The sequence below is a fragment of the Tursiops truncatus genome, chromosome 6 (assembly GCF_011762595.2).
Source record: "Tursiops truncatus isolate mTurTru1 chromosome 6, mTurTru1.mat.Y, whole genome shotgun sequence".
Classification (NCBI taxonomy): Eukaryota; Metazoa; Chordata; class Mammalia; order Artiodactyla; family Delphinidae; genus Tursiops; species Tursiops truncatus.
The window spans coordinates 51,314,261-51,339,469 of record NC_047039.1 but is presented as its reverse complement, the minus strand read 5'-3'; the positions used below and the strand labels follow the sequence as shown (position 1 = coordinate 51,339,469).

At 39.1% G+C, this 25,209-nt stretch overlaps 1 protein-coding gene across 1 annotated transcript in view; it reads right to left on the bottom strand.

Moving 5' to 3' along the window:
• The window catches only part of TTC39B (tetratricopeptide repeat domain 39B), a 136,168-nt gene that overhangs the window by 33,426 nt on the left and 77,533 nt on the right, over positions 1-25,209 (bottom strand). The window contains exons 4-8 of the mRNA XM_019934851.3: positions 22,446-22,556; positions 19,124-19,255; positions 18,070-18,146; positions 12,326-12,393; positions 9,102-9,166 (exon numbers count right to left, since the gene is read on the bottom strand). Coding sequence (XP_019790410.1) covers positions 9,102-9,166; positions 12,326-12,393; positions 18,070-18,146; positions 19,124-19,255; positions 22,446-22,556 — 453 coding nt within the window. The remainder of the gene's footprint in view (positions 1-9,101; positions 9,167-12,325; positions 12,394-18,069; positions 18,147-19,123; positions 19,256-22,445; positions 22,557-25,209) is intronic.

The following is a 25,209-nucleotide window of genomic DNA, read 5'->3' as shown; positions in this document are numbered from 1 at the left end:
TGAGCTGACTATGACAAGGAACAAGCTAAATGAAAACTCAAGGAAGCCACCAAACAAATCTGTGCATATCCTGCAGGACAAATGGGTTGCGCTTTTCAACAACTCTCATGAATATAGAGACTCTTCTAGAATAAGATGTATTTAATGAACATAAACACTGGATGTTCAAGGCAGTCTTGGGTTGGATCCTGGTGCTGACATTCCAGCAGTAAAAGAGATTTGGGGCCAACAGGCAAAATTTGAAGATGGATTGAGTATTACATGAAATGAAGACTTGTTGACATGAAAAAGTAAACATCATTAACTGAAAAAAGCAGGTTAAAAAATAGTACATATAGTGTGATCTCATTTTCGTTTAAAAAATATATATATCTTTAGATACATGTAGAAAATATTCTGAAAGAATATATACTAAGATGTTAACAGCCATAATTACTGGGTGATAAGTATATGGTGTGTGTGTGTATTTTAATATTTGCTCATCCACATTTTCCTATTTTCCAAAATATATATGCCACTTTTGTGATAAAAACCATTATTTTAATTTTTTAAATAGAAAACCAGTGCTGGCAAAGGTAAGAACAAATAGACACATTCATTTATTTATGGTAAAATGGTAGTTACAGTAAAGAGGTTGGCAACCTATTGGAACATAGCCACACCCATTTACTTATAGTCTATGGCTGCTTACAACTTGCGGTCATAGAGTTGAGTAGTTGGGACACAGATCTTACAACCCACAAGCCTAAACACTTACTGTCTGGTATTTTAAGAAAAAGTTTGCCAATCCAATTATTCTTCAGAATAATTTTGCAATATATATCAGAAATCTTACACATGTGCATACCTTTGAACCAACAAATCTAATTTTATTCTAAGGAAATAGCATGGATACACACAAAACTTAACCTATAAGGAAAGATACTGTATTACTACCTAAAATAAAAATTTATAAACAAACTAAATAGGCAACAACTGGAAACTGGTTACGAAGATAGTTGCATGCATGCATACATTTATACATACACATGTAGTATATCCAAATAGTGGAATACTGTGGAGCCATTAAAAGCCATGATGAATTAAAAATACTTAATGATCTAAAATTTTCTGACATGAAGTGAAAAAAGAAATTTCAAAATGACACAAAGCATATAATCTCACTGTATAAAAAGATAATTATATATGCTTATATACATGCACAAAACTTCAAATGTCAAAATATCAACAGGATGGCAGGATATGCATATTATGTTCAGAGTTATTTTCTGTGTAAATGTTCTATTTGCTGATAATAGATGATTATTACAAAATGCTCAAATAATATGGAGAAACCCTAAGTGTCCCTACACAATCATCCCACAGAGAGACGGTCACTGTTAACAGCCTGGTACATAATTTTCTAGTTGTTTTTATGCTTTACAAAGAATGCAATCTTTAGAAAACACAAATGGGATCACACAGTATATATTCTTCAATAGATTATATTGACAATTTTCCATGAAAATGCATGAAAGCTACTTTATTCTTTAACAAGTGCATATTATTCCATTCTATGGAATAATTTATTTAACCAAATTCCTATTCTTAAATTTTCAAGTTGTTTCAAAATATTCCATATTACAAACAATGCTGCTAAAGTGTTCTTATACCTTCATCAAGTACTTTCCTATATCAAGTACTATAACTATATTTATACCATCCTAACTGTTCATAGGATAAATTCTTAGAAAAAGAACTTCTGAGATGGAAGGTAATGCATATTCTTAATTTTGGTATATACTGCCAGAACATCCTTCATAAAAACTCTATCAGTTTAGACCCCCACCAACTTATGAGTTTCTCACACTGTCATTTGCCCTGAGTCATTTATATCACATTTCTATTTGTATTTTTTATTACGGGATATTTTTGCCATGATGAAAATTTATATGTTTATTTGGTCAAGTTAGTCTTCTATGGTTTCTGATTTTATGTCACACTTTAAAAGGCTTCTGAAATTGACATCATATATCTACAGATATGACACACTGAGAAGGACACCACATCACTTCTATAGTATTCTTGCCATAGAAAAATCTGAATTTAATCATTAAGCAACATTAGATAAGTCCACCTTGAGCAATGGTCTAAAAAATACCTGCCCAGTATTCTTCAAAAATGTCAAGGTCCTGAAAGACAAAGAAAGACTGAGGGACTCTTCCAGATTAAAACTGACTAAGGAGACGTAACAACTAAATGTGACATCCAGGATCCTGGAGTGAATCCTGGACCAGAATAAGGACACTGGTGGGACAATTAGAAAAACTTGAGTAAAGTCAATGAAGTAGTTAATAATAGTATATCAATGTTCGTTTCCTGGTTTTAATAATTATACTGTGGTTCCATAAGATGTTAACATTTGTATATTGGAAGAATATATGATAATTCTTTGTAAAAATTCTGGAATCATTTCAAAGTGAAAAATTTTTAAATAAATCAGAAGTTTAAAGGCCTTTGTGCTTTAGGACTATAAAAAGACTTTCCTATGTTTTGGTTGTACTCTTCTAAAAATATTTTAATATCAAATCTATATGGAATGTATCATTTTTTTATTTTTTGAATTTTATTTTATTTTTTTATACAGCAGGTTCTTATTAGTCATCAATTTTATACACATCAGTGTATATATGTCAATCCCAATCGCCCAATTCATCACACCACCACCCCCAAGCCCCCGCCACTTTACCCCCTTGGTGTCCATAAGTGTGTTCTCTACATCTGTGTCTCAATTTCTGCCCTGCAAACTGGTTCAATTGTACCATTTTTCTAGGTTCCACATATATGCGTTAACATATGATATTTGTTTTTCTCTTTCGGACTTACTGAAGGAACAGTTTGCTAGTATTCTGTTGAGGATTTTTGCATTTATATTCATCAGTGATATTGGTCTGTAATTTTTTTTGTAGTACCTTTGGTTGGTTTTGGTATCAGGGTGATGGTGGACTCATAGAATGAGTTTGGGAGTGTTCCTTCCTCTGTAATTTTTTGGAAGAGTTTGAGAAGGATGGGTGTTAGCTCTTCTCTAAATGTTTGATAGAATTCACCTGTGAAGCCATCTGGTCCTGGACTTTTGTTTGTTGGAAGATTTTTAATCACAGTTTCAATTTCATTATTTGTGATTGGTCTGTTCATATTTTCTATTTCTTCCTGATTCAGTCTTGGAAGCTTATACCTTTCTAAGAATTTGTCCATTTCTTCCAGGTTGTCCATTTTATTGGCATAGAGTTGCTTGTAGCAGTCTCTTAGGATGCTTTGTATTTCTGTGGTGTCTGTTGTAACTTATCCTTTTTCATTGCTAATTTTATTGATTTGAGTCCTCTCCCTCTTTTCTTGATGAGTCTGGCTAACGGTTTATCAATTTTGTTTATCTTCTTGAAGAGCCAGCTTTCACTTTTATTGATCTTTGCTATTGCTTTCTTTGTTTCTATTTCATTTATTTCTGCTCTGATCTTTATGATTTCTTTCCTTCTGCTAACTTTGGGACTTTTTTGTTCTTCTTTCTCTACTTCCTTTAGGTGTAAGGTTAGATTGTTTATTTGAGATTTTTCTTGTTTCTTGAGGTAGGCCTGTATAGCTATAAACATCCCTCTTAGAAATGCTTTTGCTGCATCCCATAGGTTTTGGATTGTCGTGTTTTCATTGTCATTTGTCTCTAGGTATTTTTTGATTTCCTCTTTCATTTCTTCAGTGATCTCTTGGTTGTTTAGCAACGTATTATTTAGCCTCCATGTGTTTGTGGTTTTTTCTTCTTTTTTGCTGTTATTCATTTCTAATCTCATAGTGTTGTGGTCAGAAAAGATACTTGATATGATTGCCATTTTCTTAAATTTACTGAGGCTTGATTTGTGACCCAAGATGTGATCTATCCTAGAGAATGTTCCATGTGCACTTGAGAAGAAAGTGTAATCTGCTGTTTTGGGATGGAATGTCCTATAAATATCAATTAAATCTATCTGGTCTACTGTGTCATTTAAAGCTTGTGTTTCCTTATTAATTTTCTGTTTGGATGATCTGTCCATTAGTGTAAGTGAGGTATTAAAGTCCACCACTATTATTGTGTCACTGTCAATATCCTCTTTTAGAGCTGTTAGCAATTGCCTTATGTATTGAGGTGCTCCTATGTTGGGTGCATATATATTTATAATTGTTATATCTTCTTCTTGGATTGATCCCTTGATCATTATGTAGTGTCCTTCCTTGTCTCTTGTAACATTCTTTATTTTAAAGTCTGTTTTATCTGGTATGAGTATTGCTACTCCAGGTTTCTTTTGATTTCCATTTGCATGGAATATCTTTTTCCATCCCCTCACTTTCAGTCTGTATGTGTCCCTAGGTCTGAAGTGGGTCTCTCGTAGACAGCATATATATGGGTCTTGTTTTTGTATCCATTCAGCAAGCCTGTGTCGTTTGGTTGGAGCATTTAATCCATTCACGTTTAAGGTAATTATTGATATGTATTTTCCTATGACCATTTTCTTAAGTGTTTTGGGTTTGTTTTTGTAGGTGCTTTTCTTCTCTTGTGTTTCCCACTTAGAGAAGTTCCTTTAACATTTGTTGTAGAGCTGGTTTGGTGGTGCTGAATTCTCTTAGCTTTTGCTTGTCTGTAAAGCTTTTCATTTCTCCATCGAATCTGAATGAGATCCTTTCCGGGTAGAGTAATCTTGGTTGTAGGTTCTTCCCTTTCATCACTTTAAGTATATCATGCCACTCCCTTCTGGCTTGTAGAGTTTCTGCTGAGAAATCAGCTGTTAACTTTGTGGGAATTCCCTTGTATGTTATTTGTCGTTTTTCCCTTGCTGCTTTCAATAATTTTTCTTTGTCTTTAATTTTTGCCAATTTGATTATTATGTGTCTCGGCGTGTTTCTCCTTGGGTTTATCCTGTATGGGACTCTCTGTGCTTCCTGGACTTGGGTGGCTATTTCCTTTTCCACATTAGGGAAGTTTCGACTATAATCTCTTCAAATATTTTCTCTGGTCCTTTCTCTCTCTCTTCTCCTTCTGGGACTCCTATAATGAGAATGTTGTTGCATTTAATGTTGTCCCAGAGGTCTCTTAGGCTGTCTTCATTTCTTTTCATTCTTTTTTCTTTATTCTGTTCCGCAGCAGTGAATTCCACCATTCTGTCTTCTAGGTCACTTATCCGTTCTTCTGCCTCAGTTATTCTGCTATTGATTCCTTCTAGTGTAGTTTTCATTTTAGTTACTGTATTATTCATCTCTGTTTGTTTGTTCTTTAAATCTTCTACGTCTTTGTTAAACATTTCTTGCATCTTCTCGATCTTTGCCTCCATTCTTTTTCCAAGGTCCTGGATCATCTTCACTATCATTATTCTGAATTCTTTTTCTGGAAGGTTGCCTATCTCCACTTCATTTAGTTGTTTTTCTGGGGTTTTATCTTGTTCCTTCATCTGGTACATAGCCCTCTGCCTTTTCATCTTGTCTATCTTTCTGTGAATGTAGTTTTTGTTCCACAGGCTGCAGGATTGTAGTTCTTCTTGATTCTGCTGTCTGCCCTCTGATGGATGAGGCTATCTAAGAGGCTTGTGCAAGTTTCCTGATGGGAGGGACTGGTGGTGGGTAGAGCTGACTGTTTCTCTCTGGAATGTATCTTTTATACAGTCTTTTTTCCAAAACGAAGAGCCAATTTTCCCAAAACCATTTATTAAAGTACCCATATTTTCCCACTGATTTTAGTTTAGTTTAGTTAGGTTTTTAGTATGCTTTGAATTCGCTGGTAAATGTACGTGTGTGTACACAGAAGTGCATGCATGATGTGCACGCACACATGCATGCACACGCATGTATGCACACACGCGCGCGCGCACACACACACACACACACACGTTTCTAAGCCCTATGTTCCATTCCACTGATATATATTTCTGTGCCATTACAAGACTATTTTAATTCCTTTGGTTTTTAAGTTTTGATGACTGAAAAAGCAATCAACTCTTTAACATTCTTTTATATCTTCTAAAAAATATTTCAAGAGGAAAAGTAAAAACAATGTATCAGGTTCCCCAAATCCACTCCCTTCCAGGATTTTGAATGGAATATAATTTTATGAAATCATGTTGGGTAAAAGCATCTCTTAAAATACTAAATCTTCATTCTGCTTCCAGTAATAGCAGGGTGGCTTATATTAGATTAACCCTCCCACAGATAACAATTATAAACTCTGGACAAAATGCAAAATGCATATTTAAAATATATTGGTAGGCATTGGAAACTGAAGAAAAAAGTAATGGGAAACTGGAGAAGGGTTGAAATTTGAAAAAAGAGAACAACTCTTGAAGGGACCTTAAGTTTATATGGCTAGTCACCTGGAAGTACTCCCTAGTACACTTGGTGCAGGACGCCTAGAACTCACACAGAAAGCCAGTCTTATTGGCTTCAAAAGGAGCACAGAGTTCAAATCTGCCAGATTACCTATAAGGTAATGGGGGAATTTTCAGATAGGAGAGAACCACATAGGAGGGAAACACCAAAATCAGTGTTAGAACTCCTCTCAAATTCTTGGCTAATTCATGATCTATGTGAGCACTGGGGAAACTCCAAAGAAAAGCAGAGACAAGACAGAAGAAGTAATGGAACCAAGATTTCAGATGCTGCCCACTACCAAAGAGTTAAGAGTATAGGCTCCAAGTCTAGTCAAGTCAAATGCTTCCCAGAGCAAGAATCAGCACTATTCTGAGAAAGAAAACCGAACCTAGAGTCTCTACAATGTATCACTATCTAGTGTACAATCAAAAAATTATTGACTTGATAACAGAAAAACATGACATATAGTCAGGAGAAAAAGCAGGCAATAGAAACTGACCCCAAGACGGCCCAGATGTTGAGATAATGTCTAATCTGAAGAAAACAATTTTTTTAAATGAACAGCAGCTCAGTGACCTATTGAACAAAATCAGGTGACTAACATGTAATTGGGGTCTCAGAAGGAGAAAAGTGAGAATGGAGCAGAAAAAAATACTTGAAGAAATAATAGCTACACATTTCTCAAAGCCATACTTAAGCACATCAGTCAATGTGCTAAGAATAAAAAATACAAGTCTTCAAAGCAGCCAGAAGAAATGACAAATTACAGACAAGGGAAAAATAATTAAAATAACAGCTGACTTATGATCAGAAACAATAGAGGTTATAATACAACGGATTGACAGTTTTAAAGGGGCAAAAGAAGAAAAGAAAAAGAACACCTTGTAACTCGAGAATACTATACTGAGCAAAAACAGCCTTCAAAAATAAAGATGTGGGCTTCCCTGGTGGCGCAGTGGTTGAGTGTCCACCTGCCGATGCAGGGGACACGGGTTCGTGCCCCGGTCCAGGAAGATCCCACATGCCGTGGAGCAGCTAGGCCCGTGAGCCATGGCTGCTGAGCCTGTGCTCTGCAACGGGAGAGGCCACAAGAGTGAGAGGCTTGCGTACCGCAAAAAAATAAATAAATAAAAAATAAAGATGGGGCTTCCTTGGTGGCACAGTGGTTGAGAGTCCGCCTGCCGATGCAGGGGACGCGGGTTCGTGCCCCGGTCCGGGAAGATCCCACATGCCGCGGAGCGGCTGGGCCCGTGAGCCATGGCTGCTGAGCCTGCGAGTCCAGAGCCTGTGCTCCTCAACGGGAGAGGCCACAACAGTGAGAGGCCTGTGTACCGCAAAAAATAAATAAATAAATAATAAAGGTGTTTTCAGGTAAATGAAACAGTGAGAATTGATGAAAGTAGACACACACTGTAAGAAATCTTAAAAGAAATGCTTCAGTCTGAAATTAGACAGGAATGAATGAACACCAAAAATGGTAAATATATGGGTTAATAGTGAAGACCATGACATAAAATTGTTTAAAGCAAAAGGTGGGTACCACTGTGGGGTGTGTAATATACATACGTGTACTATTGTAAGAATAGTATAAAAGACAACAGGTGGTAAATGAAACTATACTTTTGCAAAGTTCTTATACTTGTGCAATGGCACAATATTAACTCTAAGTTGACTATGATAAGTTAAGAAGGCTATTATAATCACTAGAGCAAACACTTAAAAAAATTAAAGAGGGCTATAGCTAAGAAAACAATGGAAGGATTCCACTGGAATACATATACATATATTTTTTTTTTATTTAAAGCAAAAGAAGGCAGAAAAATAAGGGGGGGGGACAAATAAGGCAAAGGAAAAAAGCAAAATGGTACTCACAAGTGCAAACATATTAACTGTCACACTGAGTAAAGAAGCAAGACCAAATTAAGCATGTTTACAAAAAATGCAAATTACATACAAAAACAAAGATAGGTTTAAAGTAAAGGAATACATGCCATGCAAATACTAATTATAAAAAAGCATGAGTAGCTTTACTAATATCAGACAAAACAGATTTCAAGACAAGGAATATTATAAGGAGTTACATAGGAACATTTTATAATGCTGAAAGATTAATTCATTAGGAAGATAAAACAATTAAAATATATATAAGCCCAATAATAGAGGTTCTAAATATACAAAGCAAATACTGACAGAACTAAAGGGAGAAATGGATGACTCCAGAATCAAAGCTGAAGATTTTTAACTCTGTGAGTAAAGGATAGGACAACTAGATAAAAATCAGTAAGGATATAGAAGATGTGAATGACACTATGGTCCAGTTTAATTGAACATCTGAATCATTGCAGAACTTCATTGGAGCAGTGATGTTCTAGAGTCTGGACCAAAGACATACCTGTACATACCTGTCATTTTAAATTTATAAATTGTTTTTAGGAGAGAGAAACTAAGATTATCTAATCAGAAATTATGTAAGTACTTTTCTTTACAGCTATTTTTCTTTTAAAACTGCATTTAAACTTAAATTGTGTTGTCCTATGGCATTGAATACACCTCAGTAAGCCAAAAATCAAGTGCACTTTTACCAACACGAAATTTTAAAAAACATAGTCATACTGACTGAGAACTTTGAAGTACAAAATGGTACATAGTACAAGAATCACTTAGAAACCACAAGAACGTGGTCAAAAAGGTACAAACCCTGTTAAAATATTTTTTATAAATCTTAATTTTTAACTTACTTATATATTTGGTAACTTGTTCTAATTTTGAGTCCACCTTTGATGAAGTTGATCATATTTTCATCCTGAAAACAATTAAATAATTAGATCATTTAGCAAAAGATTCTTAAACTGTCCCCATAGCTGTGTAGCTGCGTGATTAGAACAAAACACTATCTTTTGAGGATATGATTTTTAAATTAAACCATTCTTCTTGCTTTACATCTGAAATGCTTTTTTGTCATTTTTCTTCCAAGTTAGAGGACAACAAAAAGGAAACATTTCTTAAATCCTTGCATTACTTTAAGGAAGTAAGGAAGTAATCCTCATCAAGTTGGGGCCATAAAGGTTAGTCCAAACGTACTTCAATAAACATCATCAACTACTGAGCAACTTTCTTCTGGGTTCAATGGTATTCAAAATGGCTGACTTTAAGGATATGCTCCAAGGACTTTCCGGTCTGTCTTACTCCAAGTAATGGGATTATGGTTCTTCTTTAGGGGGGACTTTAGCAGGCAGTCTATTTAACATTGTGAATTTCATTCATATACATTTCCAGACCACAGATAACTGATCTGGATTCTAAAGTTGTTGTCACTTATATGAAATACTGTTTAGGGGAAAAGAGATTACTTCTCTTGGCCTGATGGTCATCAGCCATAAAACTGGGTCAGCTGGCCTAAATGAATGACCTTTTTAGGGTGAGCATTCTAGGATTCCAAGAGCCCTCCTATCGAGGGCTTCCCTGGTGGGGCAGTGGTTGAGAGTCCACCTGCCGATGCAGGGGTCACGGGTTCGTGCCCCGGTCCGGGAGGATCCCACATGCCGCGGAGCGGCTGGGCCCGTGAGCCATGGCCACTGAGCCTGCGCGTCCGGAGCCTATGCTCCGCAACGGGAGAGGCCACAGCAGTGAGAGGCCCACGTACCGCAAAAAAAAATAATAATAAAAATTAAAAAATAATAACTGCTTGGAAGATGTTACTCTAATAGAAGGTGCTAATGGAGATAGTCCCATGCTTTTCTAGTCCGTTAATATCAGAAAGATGCTCTGGTATTGATTTCCTGTGCACTTGAGCGTCCTTCCGAAACAAAACAAGAACTAATTTTAGTTTGTTAATGTCATCAGTTACTTAAATACTTAATCTTTAAATTATTAAAAGAATTAATAAATGTAAAATTCACTATGCAATTTAAATATTTATGTTCTGATTTTAAGGAATCTTATGGTTACACAAGTTCCAATACTGGCCAGGAAAGAATTTCTTCAATTGGATTCAAATCTGCCTCAAATAAGAATATTTCATTTCAGGATTCACCAAACATTTGCTGAATGTCTATTTTACAGCAGGCACCCAAACACAAAATCAGACAAAAGCAACACAACTCGCTAAGGGATGAAGACATGCATGGATGGAGACATGTGGGGGATGTCATGACAGCACAAAGGTGGGCGGGGATGTGAAGAGGTCCACAAAAGCCTCCTGGAAGCATCAATGCTTAAAGCACACACATACACACACACAAAAAAAAGATTGGGAAGTAACCAGCTGAAGGAAGGAAGGCAAGGTAGGTATGAACTTTGCAAGCAAAAAAAAAAAAAAAAAACGCTCAGGGAAGAATTCAAGACCCTGGTGTGCTTGGCTTGGCCATCTGTGTGTATATAACTCAGCACTGCTGCAGAAACCTACTGCAAAAAAGGGAATGACTAAGGAATAAGAAAGCTACCTGTGCTGTACCTGTGCCACTCAAGTATGCAACATACCTGCCAGTAGCAGTTGAGGACATTGGTAAGAGGGGAGTAGGGAACTGGCGGGGAGGTACCAGTTTGGTTAGAAAAAGCCTTCCCCATGTGTGATATTCAGATACAGAACCACTGCCATAGTCAATGAGGGCTACTAAATGCTGAAGCAGAGACATGCCCAGGTGAAATTCTCATCTTTGAGAGGGTGCACATTTGCACAATGGAGAGTGAGCTGGAGGGAAGAGAAACTACAGACCGAAGGTCCCGGGGTTGCCATGCAGTCTAGGGAAGAGCTGACAAGCCCCCCACTAGAACAATTACAGTCAGAATAAAGAGGAAGAGACGGAGCTGATAAACCTTGAAAAGGTAAAAGCAGCACGACCACGAGCCTGGCTGGACACAGAGGCATGAGGAAGAGGGGAGCCGTGGATAGCTCCCAGATGCTGAACTACAAGCCCCCCAGACATAAAAAACAAAAAACTTTCAAATCAATGATTTTATTATCAAATTATCATTTGAAAAACACATCAGAAAAAACTGGGGGCCTCCGTGACCAGCCTTATGTTTACTGAGGCAGTAAGACTTGTTTTCAACCAGCCGTCATAATAGGTGGGGTTTTAGGAAACAGGGCCCTACACCAGATTGACTTAATTTTACTTAACCAGAATCCAACCTAAGGGGTCACCCTCCAGAAAAAGAGAAAAGCAACTCTCAGTTCAATGTAAATCATTGAGATTGAGGAAGATTTTCCATCTTACAGTTGAATTTCTGCCCCCTTACAATCTCCACCCCACTTCTACCCCACTTGTATCCATCACCGCCACCTGTGTGGCCACCATGTTAAAATCCATATTTGTTAGAAGAACTGGAAGCTACAATGACAGGCAAGGTACTGATGGTAACAGTTCCTGGAGGTGAAATTTAAATGCCCCATGAGAAAAGGAGTCATTGTTTTGTTTAGTGACTTTTTTTAACTGCCCTTCCAAAATAAGAAATAAAAGAAAGGGGAATGAAAATACAAAGAGCGGGGAAATAAAATCTGAGGTATACACGGGAAGGTTGGCTCTCGACGCATGCATAACTAAGCTTTGCTGAAGCATCTGATGCAAGAAGGGAACAGCCAAGGATGCTGAAGCCTCCTGCAGCCGGTCACTCCCGTGTGCAGCCCTCCACCATTAGCAAGCATGAAGAGGGATACCCTCACAGTTCTCATACGGAGCAGCAGCCTGAAATCAGGTGAGGTAGTTGCAAGGCAGCTTCTTCAAAAGGCAGTGGTTGCCAATAAAGCGAAGTTCAAAACAGAATTTTAAGTGCATTTGAGTAGGAAAAAAAAAAAAACCCAGGGTCTTCTTTCAGCCAAAGTTTATCAGTAATGACAAATATCTTCCACTACGACTCTAAGTCAGAAGAACCGAAGCACTGACATAGAATGAGCCACATTTCTTCTATGTCGTACTTGGCAGGCTTCCCGGGCGACGCTGATTCTAAGCCAAATGTTCATTACCTGCACAAACGTGAGGGCTGCTTTCTGTAGGAGGCACTCGGCATAACAGATTTCGGCATGCATTTCCTCTATTAAAGACAAATAAAAATATATTAAGGAAAATCCCATATCCACAGTAATTGCTCTGAGATGTTCAGAAAAGACGGGTAGATAAATGAGCCCAAGGGAGACAATAAAAACCTAGGTTGCTTTGGTGCTTCCATAAAAGTGGAATGCTGACCTCAGTTCTCAGGCCCTCAGCAAGAATTTTCCAGAATGCATGAAATGCTTCGGGGAAGTTATCTTTGGCTCCATTCACATATAACTGCCAAGAGTCGGGCCCCTGGTGTCAAAGACCCAAACTCAGCTCACCAAAATGTAAAAAGCAAAAGTAAAAGCACTTCTTGGAAAAAAGGAAACAACTTATCTTTTAACTTAACGGGAACAGGCAAGTTTAACACCGTTATAGATTGGAAATCTAACTTAAATATACTAATTCTACCTTCTAAAACATGAAGGCATGATAGTCATGACAATGGTTAGGCATGCTATTAACTTGAAGAGAAAGCAGTAATTCCCTAGGGTTCTAGGAAAAAGAACTGGCCTGCATGCCCAACTCATGACTCCTCATTCAGGAAAGACTTGATGTAAAAAAGTTCACACTAGCACAGTTTGGGGCTATTTGGATCACTGAGATATCTAGTGCAGGAACAAGACACTCACAAAAGGGCTACATAAAACTACGTATGTATCCCTGGGACACGTGGAGTGCCCCAAAACACGTGGCCTATCCATGATACCTGCAGAGATTGGGGAGGGAGAAATCTTTGCATTTTCTTTTTTTTTTTTTTTTTGCATAAACAAAATCAGCAGATTCCCGTTTTATCCATGGGATGCAAACTGGTGTGTTATTTAAGGAAATGAGCTACTAGTTGTAGAACCTCGAGCAAGCTACCCTCCCTCTCTCTGCTGGTTTCCTTGTTCCTAAAGTCCAGCTAATGACATCTCTACTTCAGAGCAGAAGAATTCAACCAGGTGCTGCCTGTGAAGCTCACTGGGCAGAGTAAGCCCTCAATATGCATCAGCTACTTTCACTAAGATTACTGCCCTTGGTCCATGTCATGCTTTTTGCCAAAAGTTCAGAAAGTAGAACATCTTTATGTGATGTAAGTAACTGAAAAACGGGGTATCTCTGTGTTAATGGGAACATTGTTGAATCTAACTGGATAAGAACTAGTGCTTTATTGCTTTCACTTACACATACAGGACCCCTCCCGACCACACACACACACACTCACTTACACACACACACACACAGTCTCACACACACAGTCACACACACACAGTCACACACACACACACACACACACACTACTAGTTCTCACAAACAGGTTCACCTTCCTGCCACGCTCATACTCCAAAGGCTGATTTACAAAGAAGCAACAATGCAGCTAAGATCTTCCAACAGCACACATAAGATGGGGCCAGACGCACAATAGGCCAAAGTCGAGGAGCTGTGGCCCCCGCGCAGTCTGGCAGCATCAGCAGCCACAGTCTCCGTCCTTCGGAACACCTCACCTCCAAGTGTGCCCCTGAATTTTCTCCGTGTGTTCAGTGGGAGAAAAACTGGTAACTTTTATTTTTACAGACTCACTTGAATATCCTCCTTCCAGGGAGACTTGTAACAAAGTGGGAATTGTTAGTAATTATTCACTTTGAAAGCCTGCTCAGTAACCCAGATGGCTGGCTTGGGGCGTGTGCCAAGAAGGCAGGGAAGCGGCTGCTGGGAGAGAAGCAACACGAGCAAAGGCAAGGAGCACGGAGCCCTGCGTGGCAAGTCCAGCGGTGCACCTTTGGCTGAAGCACGAGGTGTGTACAGGGACGAGTGGGCAATGGGCCTGGAAACGTAAGCCGGGGCTGAATTATGGACGACCTTGAATATCAGAGTCTGGGCTTCATTTGGTAGACAATGGTGAGTCCTTGCAGACATCTGAGCAGAAGGGCAGATGCATCAGAGTTAAGCTAAAGATGGACAAGGCAAAGAGCAGCACAAACGACGTAACAAGAAGCCAGAGATAAAAGGGAAGAAAGTTTGAACTCTGTATTCTGCACGTAAGGAATCTTCATATGAAATTCCTTGCACATCCTAAGCACTGTATATAAACGTCGGTTTTTAAAGGCAATTTGAAAGCCATTTAGGGCAATATGCCAGCCATGAGGAAGGAAGAATGGGTGTGTCCCATGTTAAACCCACAAAAAGTTTAATTAAATATCCTCGCTCCTGCAGAAAACCAGCCATTCAAGGATGGAAATGGAAATTACCAAGAGGAAAAACAAAGTGCACCCTAAATCCACAATGTTTTGACATGCTCCCTTGAACACAAAGTCTGTTTGGGTTGCAGCAACAGCCAAACTCATTAGGAATAAATGCAATTTAATTTATAAAAGTCTTATTTCTTCACTCTGATTGATTTATATTGGGCAGCCCTTAGCTCTCAAAATTAGACATTTGGCATTTACAAATAGGTACCTACCAGAACATCTTTTAATTACAAATTCCTCAGTTCACGGAAGGAAATATCTTCATTATGCACTGAACTGTCAGCTAAGCATGCCTTCAGACATAAAAGTCTAAATAAACCTTATTTCAGAATAGGTTCAAGTCACAGCCTGATTTATTTTCATAAATTTTAAATTAAGACCTTATTTTTTAAGAGTAGTTTTAGGTTCACAGAAAAATTGAGGGGAAGGTACAGAGATTTCCCATATATCCCTTTCCCCCCAAAACACACATAACCTCTCCCATTATCAACATGCCCTCCAAAGTGGTACATTTGTTACAAGTGACAAACCTCCACTGACACATCATAATTACGCAAAGTCCGCAGTTTACATTAGCCTTCACTCTTGGTGTTGCACATTCTATGGGTTTGGACAAATGTATAATGACATGTATCTATCATTATGGTATCAGTATTTTTCACTGCCCTAAAAATTCTGTGTTCCACCTATTCATCCCCTGGCAACCATTGACCTTTTTACTGTCTCCATAGTTTTGCCTTTTCCAGAATCTTATATGCTTGGAATCATACAGTAGGTTGCCTTTTCAGATTGGTGTCTTTCACTTAGGAATATGCATTTAAGGCTCCTACACGTCTTTTCATGGCTTGATAGCTCATTTCTTTTTAGCACTGAATAATATTCCACTGTCTGGATGTACCACACTTTATTATTTATCCATTCACCTATTGAAGGACAAGTTCTGAATAAAGCTGCCATAAACATTCATTTGCAGATTTTGGGGTTAACACAAGTTTTCAGCTCCTAGTTTTATAAGAAACTACCATACTATCTTCCAAAGCGGCTGTACCATTTGCATTCCCACCAGCCATGAATGAGAGTTCCTGTTCCTCCACAACCTCACCAACATTTGGTGGTGTCAGTGTTCCAGATTTTGGACACTCTCATAGGTGTGTAGTGGTATCTCATTGCTGTTTATTTTTCAATACTTCTAAATATGCCACACCCAAAGACAGAATAAAAAGATAAGAACAGTACCATCTATTTTCAAGATGTCTGACACAGAAATAATTCAACATTTCCTTCATCCATATGTGACACATTTCGTGCCCTTTTCTACCCAACTACAGGAGAAGGTGTGGGGTATGTGGCTTAGGGAAAGGCAGATCGGGTTTGAACTCTGCTCTGCTAAGCAGGTAATCTGGGACCATTTGTCTAATCTCTCTGAACATCACTTTCTAGTCTATAAAAAGGAGGTTACACAGGTTAGATTGGACAATGCTAAGGAAAGCATCAACGACAGTGTCTCACACATAGAGAGTGCCTTTAAAAAATAGGGCATTGGGCTTCTCTGGTGGCGCAGTGGTTGAGAGTCCGCCTGCCGATGCAGGGGACACGGGTTCGTGCCCCGGTCCGGGAAGATCCCACATGCCACAGAGCGGCTGGCCCGTGAGCCATGGCTGCTGAGCCTGCACGTCCGGAGCCTGTGCTCCACAACGGGAGAGGCCACAACAGTGAGAGGCCCGTGTACCGCAAAAAAAAAAAAAAAAAAAAAAAAAATAGGGCATTATTATGTTTTAAGTTATTATTATTATTCATATTTATACCAATAATACCATGCCATTCTTTTGTAAACTAAGGTTAAAAAAGAATGTCAAATGCCAGGCTTTATATTGCAAAGAAAAAGGGAGGCAGGGGGAAATGGGCCACTGGAGAGAAGCCATATAGAGGAAAACAGAAGAATATAAATGAGTCAGATTTCTTTGGGGCCCATTTAATTTCCCACTGACCTACTTTAGTGGACTTTAGGTCTCCTGGGGCCAATTTATATAAATGGCCCTAAGATGAAAAATATGAAAACATAGTCTATCTGAAATCAAGGGGATAAATAAACTCTTAAGGGTCCTTGGAGGTCAGTTTCTGGAGAAAAAGATGATCGGCTTCAGCTGCCTGGAGGAACCAGTGAAATCTACTCTGCTGTATGACAGCTGCAGGGCCAGCATCATACCTTTTGGAACAAGTCTTGTAATCCTCTGTTATCAACACTCTAGTGAGCCCAAGTTCTCCAATGTCCATAACAAGTTGATAATACTCTTCTAACAAAGCAAACAAAACTTCATAATGAAACACACTCAAAAATGTGTCTGGCACACACTTGACCACTAGGAATGACAGACAGATGTATCCAGAATTGCTCCTGCCTTAATCGGCTACAGCTACTGTAACGATTTTGTGTTACCTCTTCCAGAGAACAAATTTGACAATGACAACACAGGCACAAATGCTCCTTGGACGGCAGAAGCTTTACTCTACAATGGCCTCATTTGAAAGATGTTATTTTCTCTTCTACAGGTGTACTGGGATGCTCCTTTCTTATAAACCATCCTGACTAGAGAATAACACTAATAAAACAGGCTGATCATAGAACTTCTGTCCTAATCTCTGTGGAATATCAAGCAACTGACAGCAAAAGGAGTCATTTCCTCCCAGCCATCTGATCAAATGCTGCAGAGATTCCTGGATTCTTGAATATTCCTAAATGTCCACAAACCAAACATCTTCCATACTGTGAAACATCATCATTATTTTAAAGGTATCAAAATTACTTTGACCTTGAGGAAAAAATTAATAGCTTGCGGAAAAATAGAAACTTTTGTACACGGGTGGTAAGAATATAAACTGACCTAATTTTTTGTAGAAAAAACTGTCAATATCTATAAATGTTTTCTATTTTCAAATAGTCCCAGTAATTCCACTTCTAGCAATCTATCCTATGAAATACTTACAAAAATGCATGAAGGCATTATTTGTAATAGCGAAAAAAACAATGTAACTGCCCTTCAATAGAGACAAAGTAAGTAACTGGTGGCACCTGTCCTAAGGAATACTAAATAGCTATTAAATAGAATGACGTACAATTTATATGTCTTGACATGGAAAAAGTCAATTGCCAAAAATTACATTGTAGCCTAACATGTATCACATGATTCTACATTAGCAAAAAATGAAAAACTACAAAAATCCTATGTGTACCTTCTGTATATATTTGTACATGTACACAGAAAAGTCTGCAAGGCTTGAAAACCAACTATTAACAGTGGTTACTTCTAGAGGGTGAGTATTATGGGGAAGAGAAAAAGACATTCCATTTACTTTATATTATACACTTAAGTGTTGAATTTTATGAGCATGACCACATTTTAGTTTTTCAAAGAAAGGAAAAAAACCTTTTAAAGGCCTCTTACCTTCAGTCAGCTGTTCCAATGATCCTCTAGAAAGAAGACTTGAGAAAGATTCTACGACTGTGCATTTTTTCCTGTATCTGCAGAGAATAAGTAGAAGGGGAGATGGGAAGTAGAAAGGAAAAAATAACAATAATCAAGCTCATTTTCATTTGACATTCATTTCAGTCACAATCACACCAAAGAGTCACCAAAAGAGAACTCTAAACCCTAAAATCTCTGGGGCAGAGACCACCCTTTTGAACCCTGCACACCCGGCTCCCAGCACTGGCATCCTGTGGGCATTTAACCCAAGCTTACTGAACAAGTGCATGGACAAACATACACGTAACAGTCAATACTAACCCTGTCATGCACCTTCCCTGATCTCTATGGCTAAAATCAGTATTTCTGTTGTTAAGGGTCACCTCGTCACGGGTTAAGAATGGAGTTAGAGTGCAGTGTTTGGAAACTCTCTTCCCTTGAGGGGCTGGAAACATAATTACAAGAGGACATAATTTCAGCAATGTTAAAATTCACCAATGCTAGTTAACAGCTTTTGCTAGGAGCTTCCTATACACACAAAGATTAAAATAAAACTGAAATTCCATGTCATTTACACCAAGCAGAAGTGTTTAAATATGTCTATTTGGACAAATAAAAGACTCCCTTCTGACTTCGCAGCATTTCCCACATAAAAGAAGAATGCTCCTTGCTTGGCCTGGCTTGGCATGTGGTACCTAAACGCTCCACCAGGGGGACCCCGAGAGATGCTTGCTGCTAATCCCACTGAAATCCTCAGCCCTTCTCGGTAGTTCAAGTACCAACGAGAAAAGTGGAAGATACAGATGCCACGTGTTCCGCCATCCCAGCATCCTACTATAATTCTTTAGTGGAAATATTTTTATCTCCCGTACATAAAACTACATGAGACCAGGAACCTGTGATGCTCAAGTCCTTTTCTATAACCGTGGCCAACTTCCAACAGAGCTCTCTGTCAGGCTAAGTGCATCCATTTTGTCACACAGACAGAAAGGCTTGTAGGCGTGTCTCAAGTATTTAATTACTCAGCTCATACTTTTGGCAAGTTTGTAAGGCGTCCTTCATGGCAGAAATGCCATTTTGGATGTCCTGTTGCTCGAAGGTCATGACGGCCTGCAGCACCACAATGGTACTGTAGCCCAAGGCATGGTACATGCTGTCCTTAGCCCTGGGGAGAACACGGAAATTACTACATTTCAATTCAACTGAAAAGCATTCAGGTCTCATCTGAAACTAATCACAAGAAATTCTAGTAAACCCATGACGTGACTTTCACAGTAACGACTTTTACTCCTTCACCATGATCACTGAAATAATATGGACTATGAAAGACATGCCCTAAAGAACTCAAACTCTGAGGACTTTCCAATTCAAGCCCACGCAGGCAGCACAAAACTTTCCAGGTTGAAGCAGAGAGCGGCATATGCTGTTCCCTGTTTGAGCACAAGGGGGCAGCCTGCTGACTCATTTCCTAGAAAATGTTTCAAAGCAAACCCAATTTTTCCCAGTTGTACAAGAAGCAGTGTACCGTCTTTTGCTCTGAAATAAGTGCTAAAATAAAGGCCACTGGAAACATAGTTTGTGACAGAGAAATTCTGATATGGTTTTTGAAAGGTAAGTCTTGTTTAAAATCATCCCCTCCCTTCTCCCAGCCAGAGGCCACGAGGAAGCAAGACTTTTGCAATAAGTTAGGTCAGCCACAAAGGGCCCAGACAAAAATTCATGGTAGATCTCTTACCGAATCTAATCCCATTATCTGGGAATCCTGATTAAAGTTCTGGATAATTCAAATTATCAAGTTATGCGTTCGATTCTTAAGGACATTCAGTCTGAATGGATGGCACATCCCAGACTCTCAGGCTATGAAAACCTCACCATCTCTTTCCTCAAAACTTCTTAAGCTATGTTAATTAGTTATTTATAAGATCTACAATATTAATGCATGGTTTTATTTTTTAATCAAATACATTTTTAAAATACTTTTTTTTTGCTGCTCTGCAAAACAAATACAAGCCACAATATACTTCCCCCCAGGAAACAGTCTAAACAACCTTTGGTAATTTGCAGTTAGTCCCAAACAGTGAGGGCACTGGCTATTCAAAAAAAGAAAAAAGAAAGAAAAAAAAAGGAATAAGAGGAGCCCAAAGAGAATCAGCAATTGTGGTTTTAAACCTCACATTTAAAAAAATTTTTTTATTGAAGTGTAGTTGATACAATGTTATATAAACCCCACATTTTAAACCAAAAGCTTCTCCAAGGGGAAAAAAAAGTATTCAAGTGGGAAAAACGTATGTTTAACAGTGAAACATGCATAAAGATCAGAGAATATAAAACTTGACTAAGTGTAAGACTGTCATTTATTTTCATTCCATATTATGACCAGCTGGGTGTCACTGAAGGAGAAAAAATGGAGACTTTTTGAATAAAAAACAAAGGAGACAGGCAGGCAGATTGAGAGAGGAGAGAACAACAGGAGAGAGAAAGAGAGGGAGGGAGAGAGGAAGACAGAGGAATATAGAGACAGAAGATGAAGAGACAGACAGACAGAGAGGTCTGAAGGACTAAGAAGGACAGAAGGAAAAAGGCAGATACAGGCAAGGTAGAGCAGCGGTCCCCAACCTTTTTGGCACCAGGGACCAGTTTCGTGGAAGACAATTTTTCCACGAACAAAAGGGGTTGGGGTGGAGGGGTTTCTGGATGATTCAGGCACATGGATTTATTATGGTCTCTGTGCAGTCAAACCTCTCTGCTAATGACAATCTGTATTTGCAGCCGCTCCCCAGTGCTAGCATCACCCCTGAGCTCTACCTCAGATCATGAGGCATTAGATTCTCAGAAGGAGCACGCAACCTAGACCCCTCACATGCGCAGTTCACAGTAGTGTTCGCGCTCCTATGAGAATCTAATGCCACCACTGACCTGACAGGAAGCAGAGCTCAGGCGGTAATGCAAGCAATGGGGAGCGGCTGTAAATGCAGATGAAGCTTCACTTTCTCACCCGCCACTCACCTCCTGCTGTGCGGCCCAGTTCCTAACACGCCAGGGACCAGTACCTGTCTGTGGCCCGGGAGCTGGGAACCCCTGAGGTAGAGGATGTGAGACAAGCACTGGGTGGGGACAGCCCTGGGCAATTTCCGTAGGCCGGGGACTTCACCATCTATTTTATCATCTGTTCTTAACCTCTGAAATGCTAACTGATCGCAGCTCTTCTAAGTCTGAGAATTACCACAGCCTCAGTAGGCACATTAATTTCTAAGATTCAAAGGCAATGACCAGAGTCACATCACCCTGCTCACCCTACAGACTCCTCAAAGGAATGAGAGTCCCACTCTGTACCCACGTAACTGTCTTGAAATTATTATCTGAGGTCTAAGCTTCATCCAAGTAAGACACTGTGTTTGGAGGCACAAGGCAAGATTATTTCTGCCGAGCTCTAGTCACACTGTACATGGAGTCAAAGTGAGGCCTAGTAAGAAGGCGAAGCATAGGTTTTGCTGCCACATCATCAGAATTAACAGGTACTATTAATTGAAATGAAACTGCCTAAGTGATTTATCACATAAATAGGGAGTCCCAGTAAGATTTTTATTATCTTAAATTTCTTTTTAGCATCTGAGATTACCATATTTTAGTTCTTCCCACACCCATTTCTTTTTTTTTTTTAATTTATTTATCTTATTTATTTATTTTTGGCTGCATTGGGTCTTCGTTGCTGGGCACAGGCTTTTTTCTAGTTGTGGTTAAGCAGGGGCTACTCCTTGTTGTGGTGCGCATGCCTCTCATTATAGTGGCTTCTCTTGTTGCAGGGCACAGGCTCTAGGCGCACAGACTCAGTAGTTGTGGCTCCCGGGCTCTAGAGCGCAGGCTCAGTAGTTGTGGCTCACAGGCTTATTTGCTCCGCGGCATGTGGGATCTTCCCAGACAAGCGATCAAACCCGTGTCCCCTACATTGGCAGGTGGATTCTTAACCACTGCACCACCAGGGACGTCCACCCATGCCCATTTCAAAAGAAACTTTTCTCAATGATATTTAAGTTTCAGAGGAATATCCATAAAAATATTTCACTGAATGAAGCCAAATGAAGCGCTATGAAACTAATAAGATGACACTATTTGAACAAGTATAGAAATTTAAGATAGGAGAAAGAATCAGAAATGCTCTACTAATTAAAGTTGAAAAGACAGATTTCTTAACTGGATATTAAAACTAATCAACATTTAGGGGTCTCAACCAAATTAGTTTATAAATATTCAGGAGGAAGTGCAGAAAAATTAACTGACAAGAATGACATCAGAGACAGAATCATCAAAAGCATCCAAAAAAATATATTTTATCTAAAAGAAATAAAGTTAATTACCATGGTCGAAGCAATTCTAAGGCATCTGTAAATTTGTTACTTAGAAATAAGTTCAGGGCCATTGCACATTCTTCCAGGCCACTCCTGAGATCCACCTTGGTTGACAGTGACCTAAAGATCAAGAAAAAAATACACAGAATTTCTACAGTTTTTACTTTTAGCAAGTTGTCACAGGGAGTGTGTGTGCGTGTGTGTGCGCGTGTGCGTGCGCACGCGCACGTGTACACTTTGGAGACAGAAGGACAGGCTGGAATTCTAACTCTGTCACTTACTAGCTGTGTCTCTAACCTCTGGGAACTTGACTTTCTCATCTGTAAAATGGGAACACCACCAACTACTTCATGGGCCTGTTTTGAAGATGGAACAAACTGACAAATAATGCTCATAGCAGGCACTTAGTAAATGACAGTCCCCCCATCACTCCAAAGATCACAAGTGTAGGAACTACATCTATTCATGAGTGGGAGCAGAGGTTATTTTGTTTTACTTTGATTATGTAGGGGTAAGAATGTATGTCCGTGGAAAACTGCATTGTCTAAAATCTAAAGCAGACGCTGCCAGGTTGTTTGTTTTTGATTCCACAGGAATTATCTTACAGCTCTGTAAATTATACGTAACTGATATCAATACAAAATAACTGTTATCTATAGACACGTGTTAAAAAAGAGACAACAGGCCCAGTCATCAAAAAAATCTACAAACAATAAATGCTGGAGAGGGTGTGGAGAAAAGGGAACCCTCTTGCACTGTTGGTGGGAATGTAAATTGATACAGCCACTATGGAGAACAGTATGGAGGTTCCTTAGAAAACTAAAAATAGAACTACCATATGACCCAGCAATCCCACTACTGGCCATATACCCTGAGAAAACCATAATTCAAAGAGTCATGTACCACAATGTTCATTGCAGTTCTGTTTACAATAGCCAGGAAAGCAACCTAAGTGTCCATCGACAGATGAATGGATAAAGAAGATGTGGCACATATATACAACGGAATATTACTCAGCCATAAAAAGAAACAAAATTGAGTTATTTGTAGTGAGGCGGATGGACCTAGAGTCTGTCATACAGAGTGAAGTAAGTCAGAAAGAGAAAAACAAATACCATATGCTAACACATATATATGGAATCTAAAAAAAAAAAAAAAAAGGGTCATGAAGAACCTAGGGGCAAGACAGGAATAAAGACACAGACCTACTAGAGAATGGACTTGAGGATACAGGGAAGACACAGACCTACTAGAGAATGGACTTGAGGATACAGGCAGGGGGAAGGGTAAGCTGGGACCGAGTGAGTGGCATGGACATATATACACTACCAAACGTAAAACAGATAGCTAGTGGGAAGCAGCCGCATAGCACAGGGAGATTAGCTCAGGGCTTTGTTACCACCTAGAAGGGTGGGATAGGGAGGGTGGGAGGGAGACGCAAGAGCGAAGAGATATGGCGATATATGTATATGTATAGCTGATTCACTTTGTTATACAGCAGAAAGTAACACACCATTGTAAAGCAATTATACTCCAATAAAGATGTTAAGAGAAAAGAGACAACAGGCGCAAAATGGAGTCATTTATGCTAAACCCCACCAGGACTTAAAGCTAACCTAATTACAGTTCCAACCTTCTCCAAGAATGTGACCTATAACCAGCCAACCTGGAATTTCCTGAACAGCACTTGGAAATCCACTGATAGACCCCTTCCACTCCCCTTAGGAGGGCAACCTAGCCTAAAACAATGCATTCTTTGCTATTAATTTCCTCTTTCCCCTGCTTCTTCTCTGCCTTGAAAAACCTTTCCTTTCCTGCAGCCTGAAGGAGCTCCTTTCTATTGCTAGATGGGATGCTGCCCAATTCACAAAGAGTTTAATAAAGACAATTAGATCTTCAAATTTAGTCAGTTGAACTTGTTACTTAACACAAGTAAATTCTGTCCTGGCCTTCAATCGACTTCCCTCCTCCACTGTGGAAGAAGCTAGTTTCGCCTGAATTTGCACATTCATTTCAACATTCCTTTACTCCACATAAATTTGTGCTGTTTTGATATCTCCTTCAAATCTGTTTTAACATCTGCCTAGTTCTCTCCCTGATTAATGAGTCAAGTAAAATTTTTAACATCTGTTCATTTTTACATCTGTATGAGTCATGATTTTACCCTTTTTTGAAACTCATGTTAATTATTTATGATTGATAGAAATTCTGCCCTTTAAAATGACAGCCATCTGTAAAATGTTTTGTGTAACAACATTTAACAAGAAAGTATGTCAGTAAGGAAATAAGCAGTACAATGATTCATTTCAAAGTGCTGAAAGTTGAATTTCTGTGCCACCATCCTCTCCATATTCATTTTTTAAGCAGGAAAACAAAAATCCCACTTCAGTTACTCATCTTCCAGAAGTGGGTTCTGAAGGTGCTGCAGGGAACCACCCACCCTCTGCCCCCAGGTCTTCTCATGGCTGGTTCCTTCTTGTTATTCAGGTATCAGCTCAAAAAGCACCAACTCAAGACCTGCCTCGCTGACCTCAGCCCAACTTCTCTCATTGTTTTGTCTGCTCTATACCACTTATTACCATCCAAAATATCTTGTGCCTATATTTGTGGACCTGTTTGTCTTTGGCATCTTCCCTCTCTAGGATATAAATGCAAGGAGGTTGTTTTAGTCACTGTTATGCCCCCAGGGCCTTTGGTTGTATCTAGAACATACTACAACCCCATAAGTATTGTTGAGTGGCCGGATGCGTTGGGGGGATAGAGCGCTGCTCTG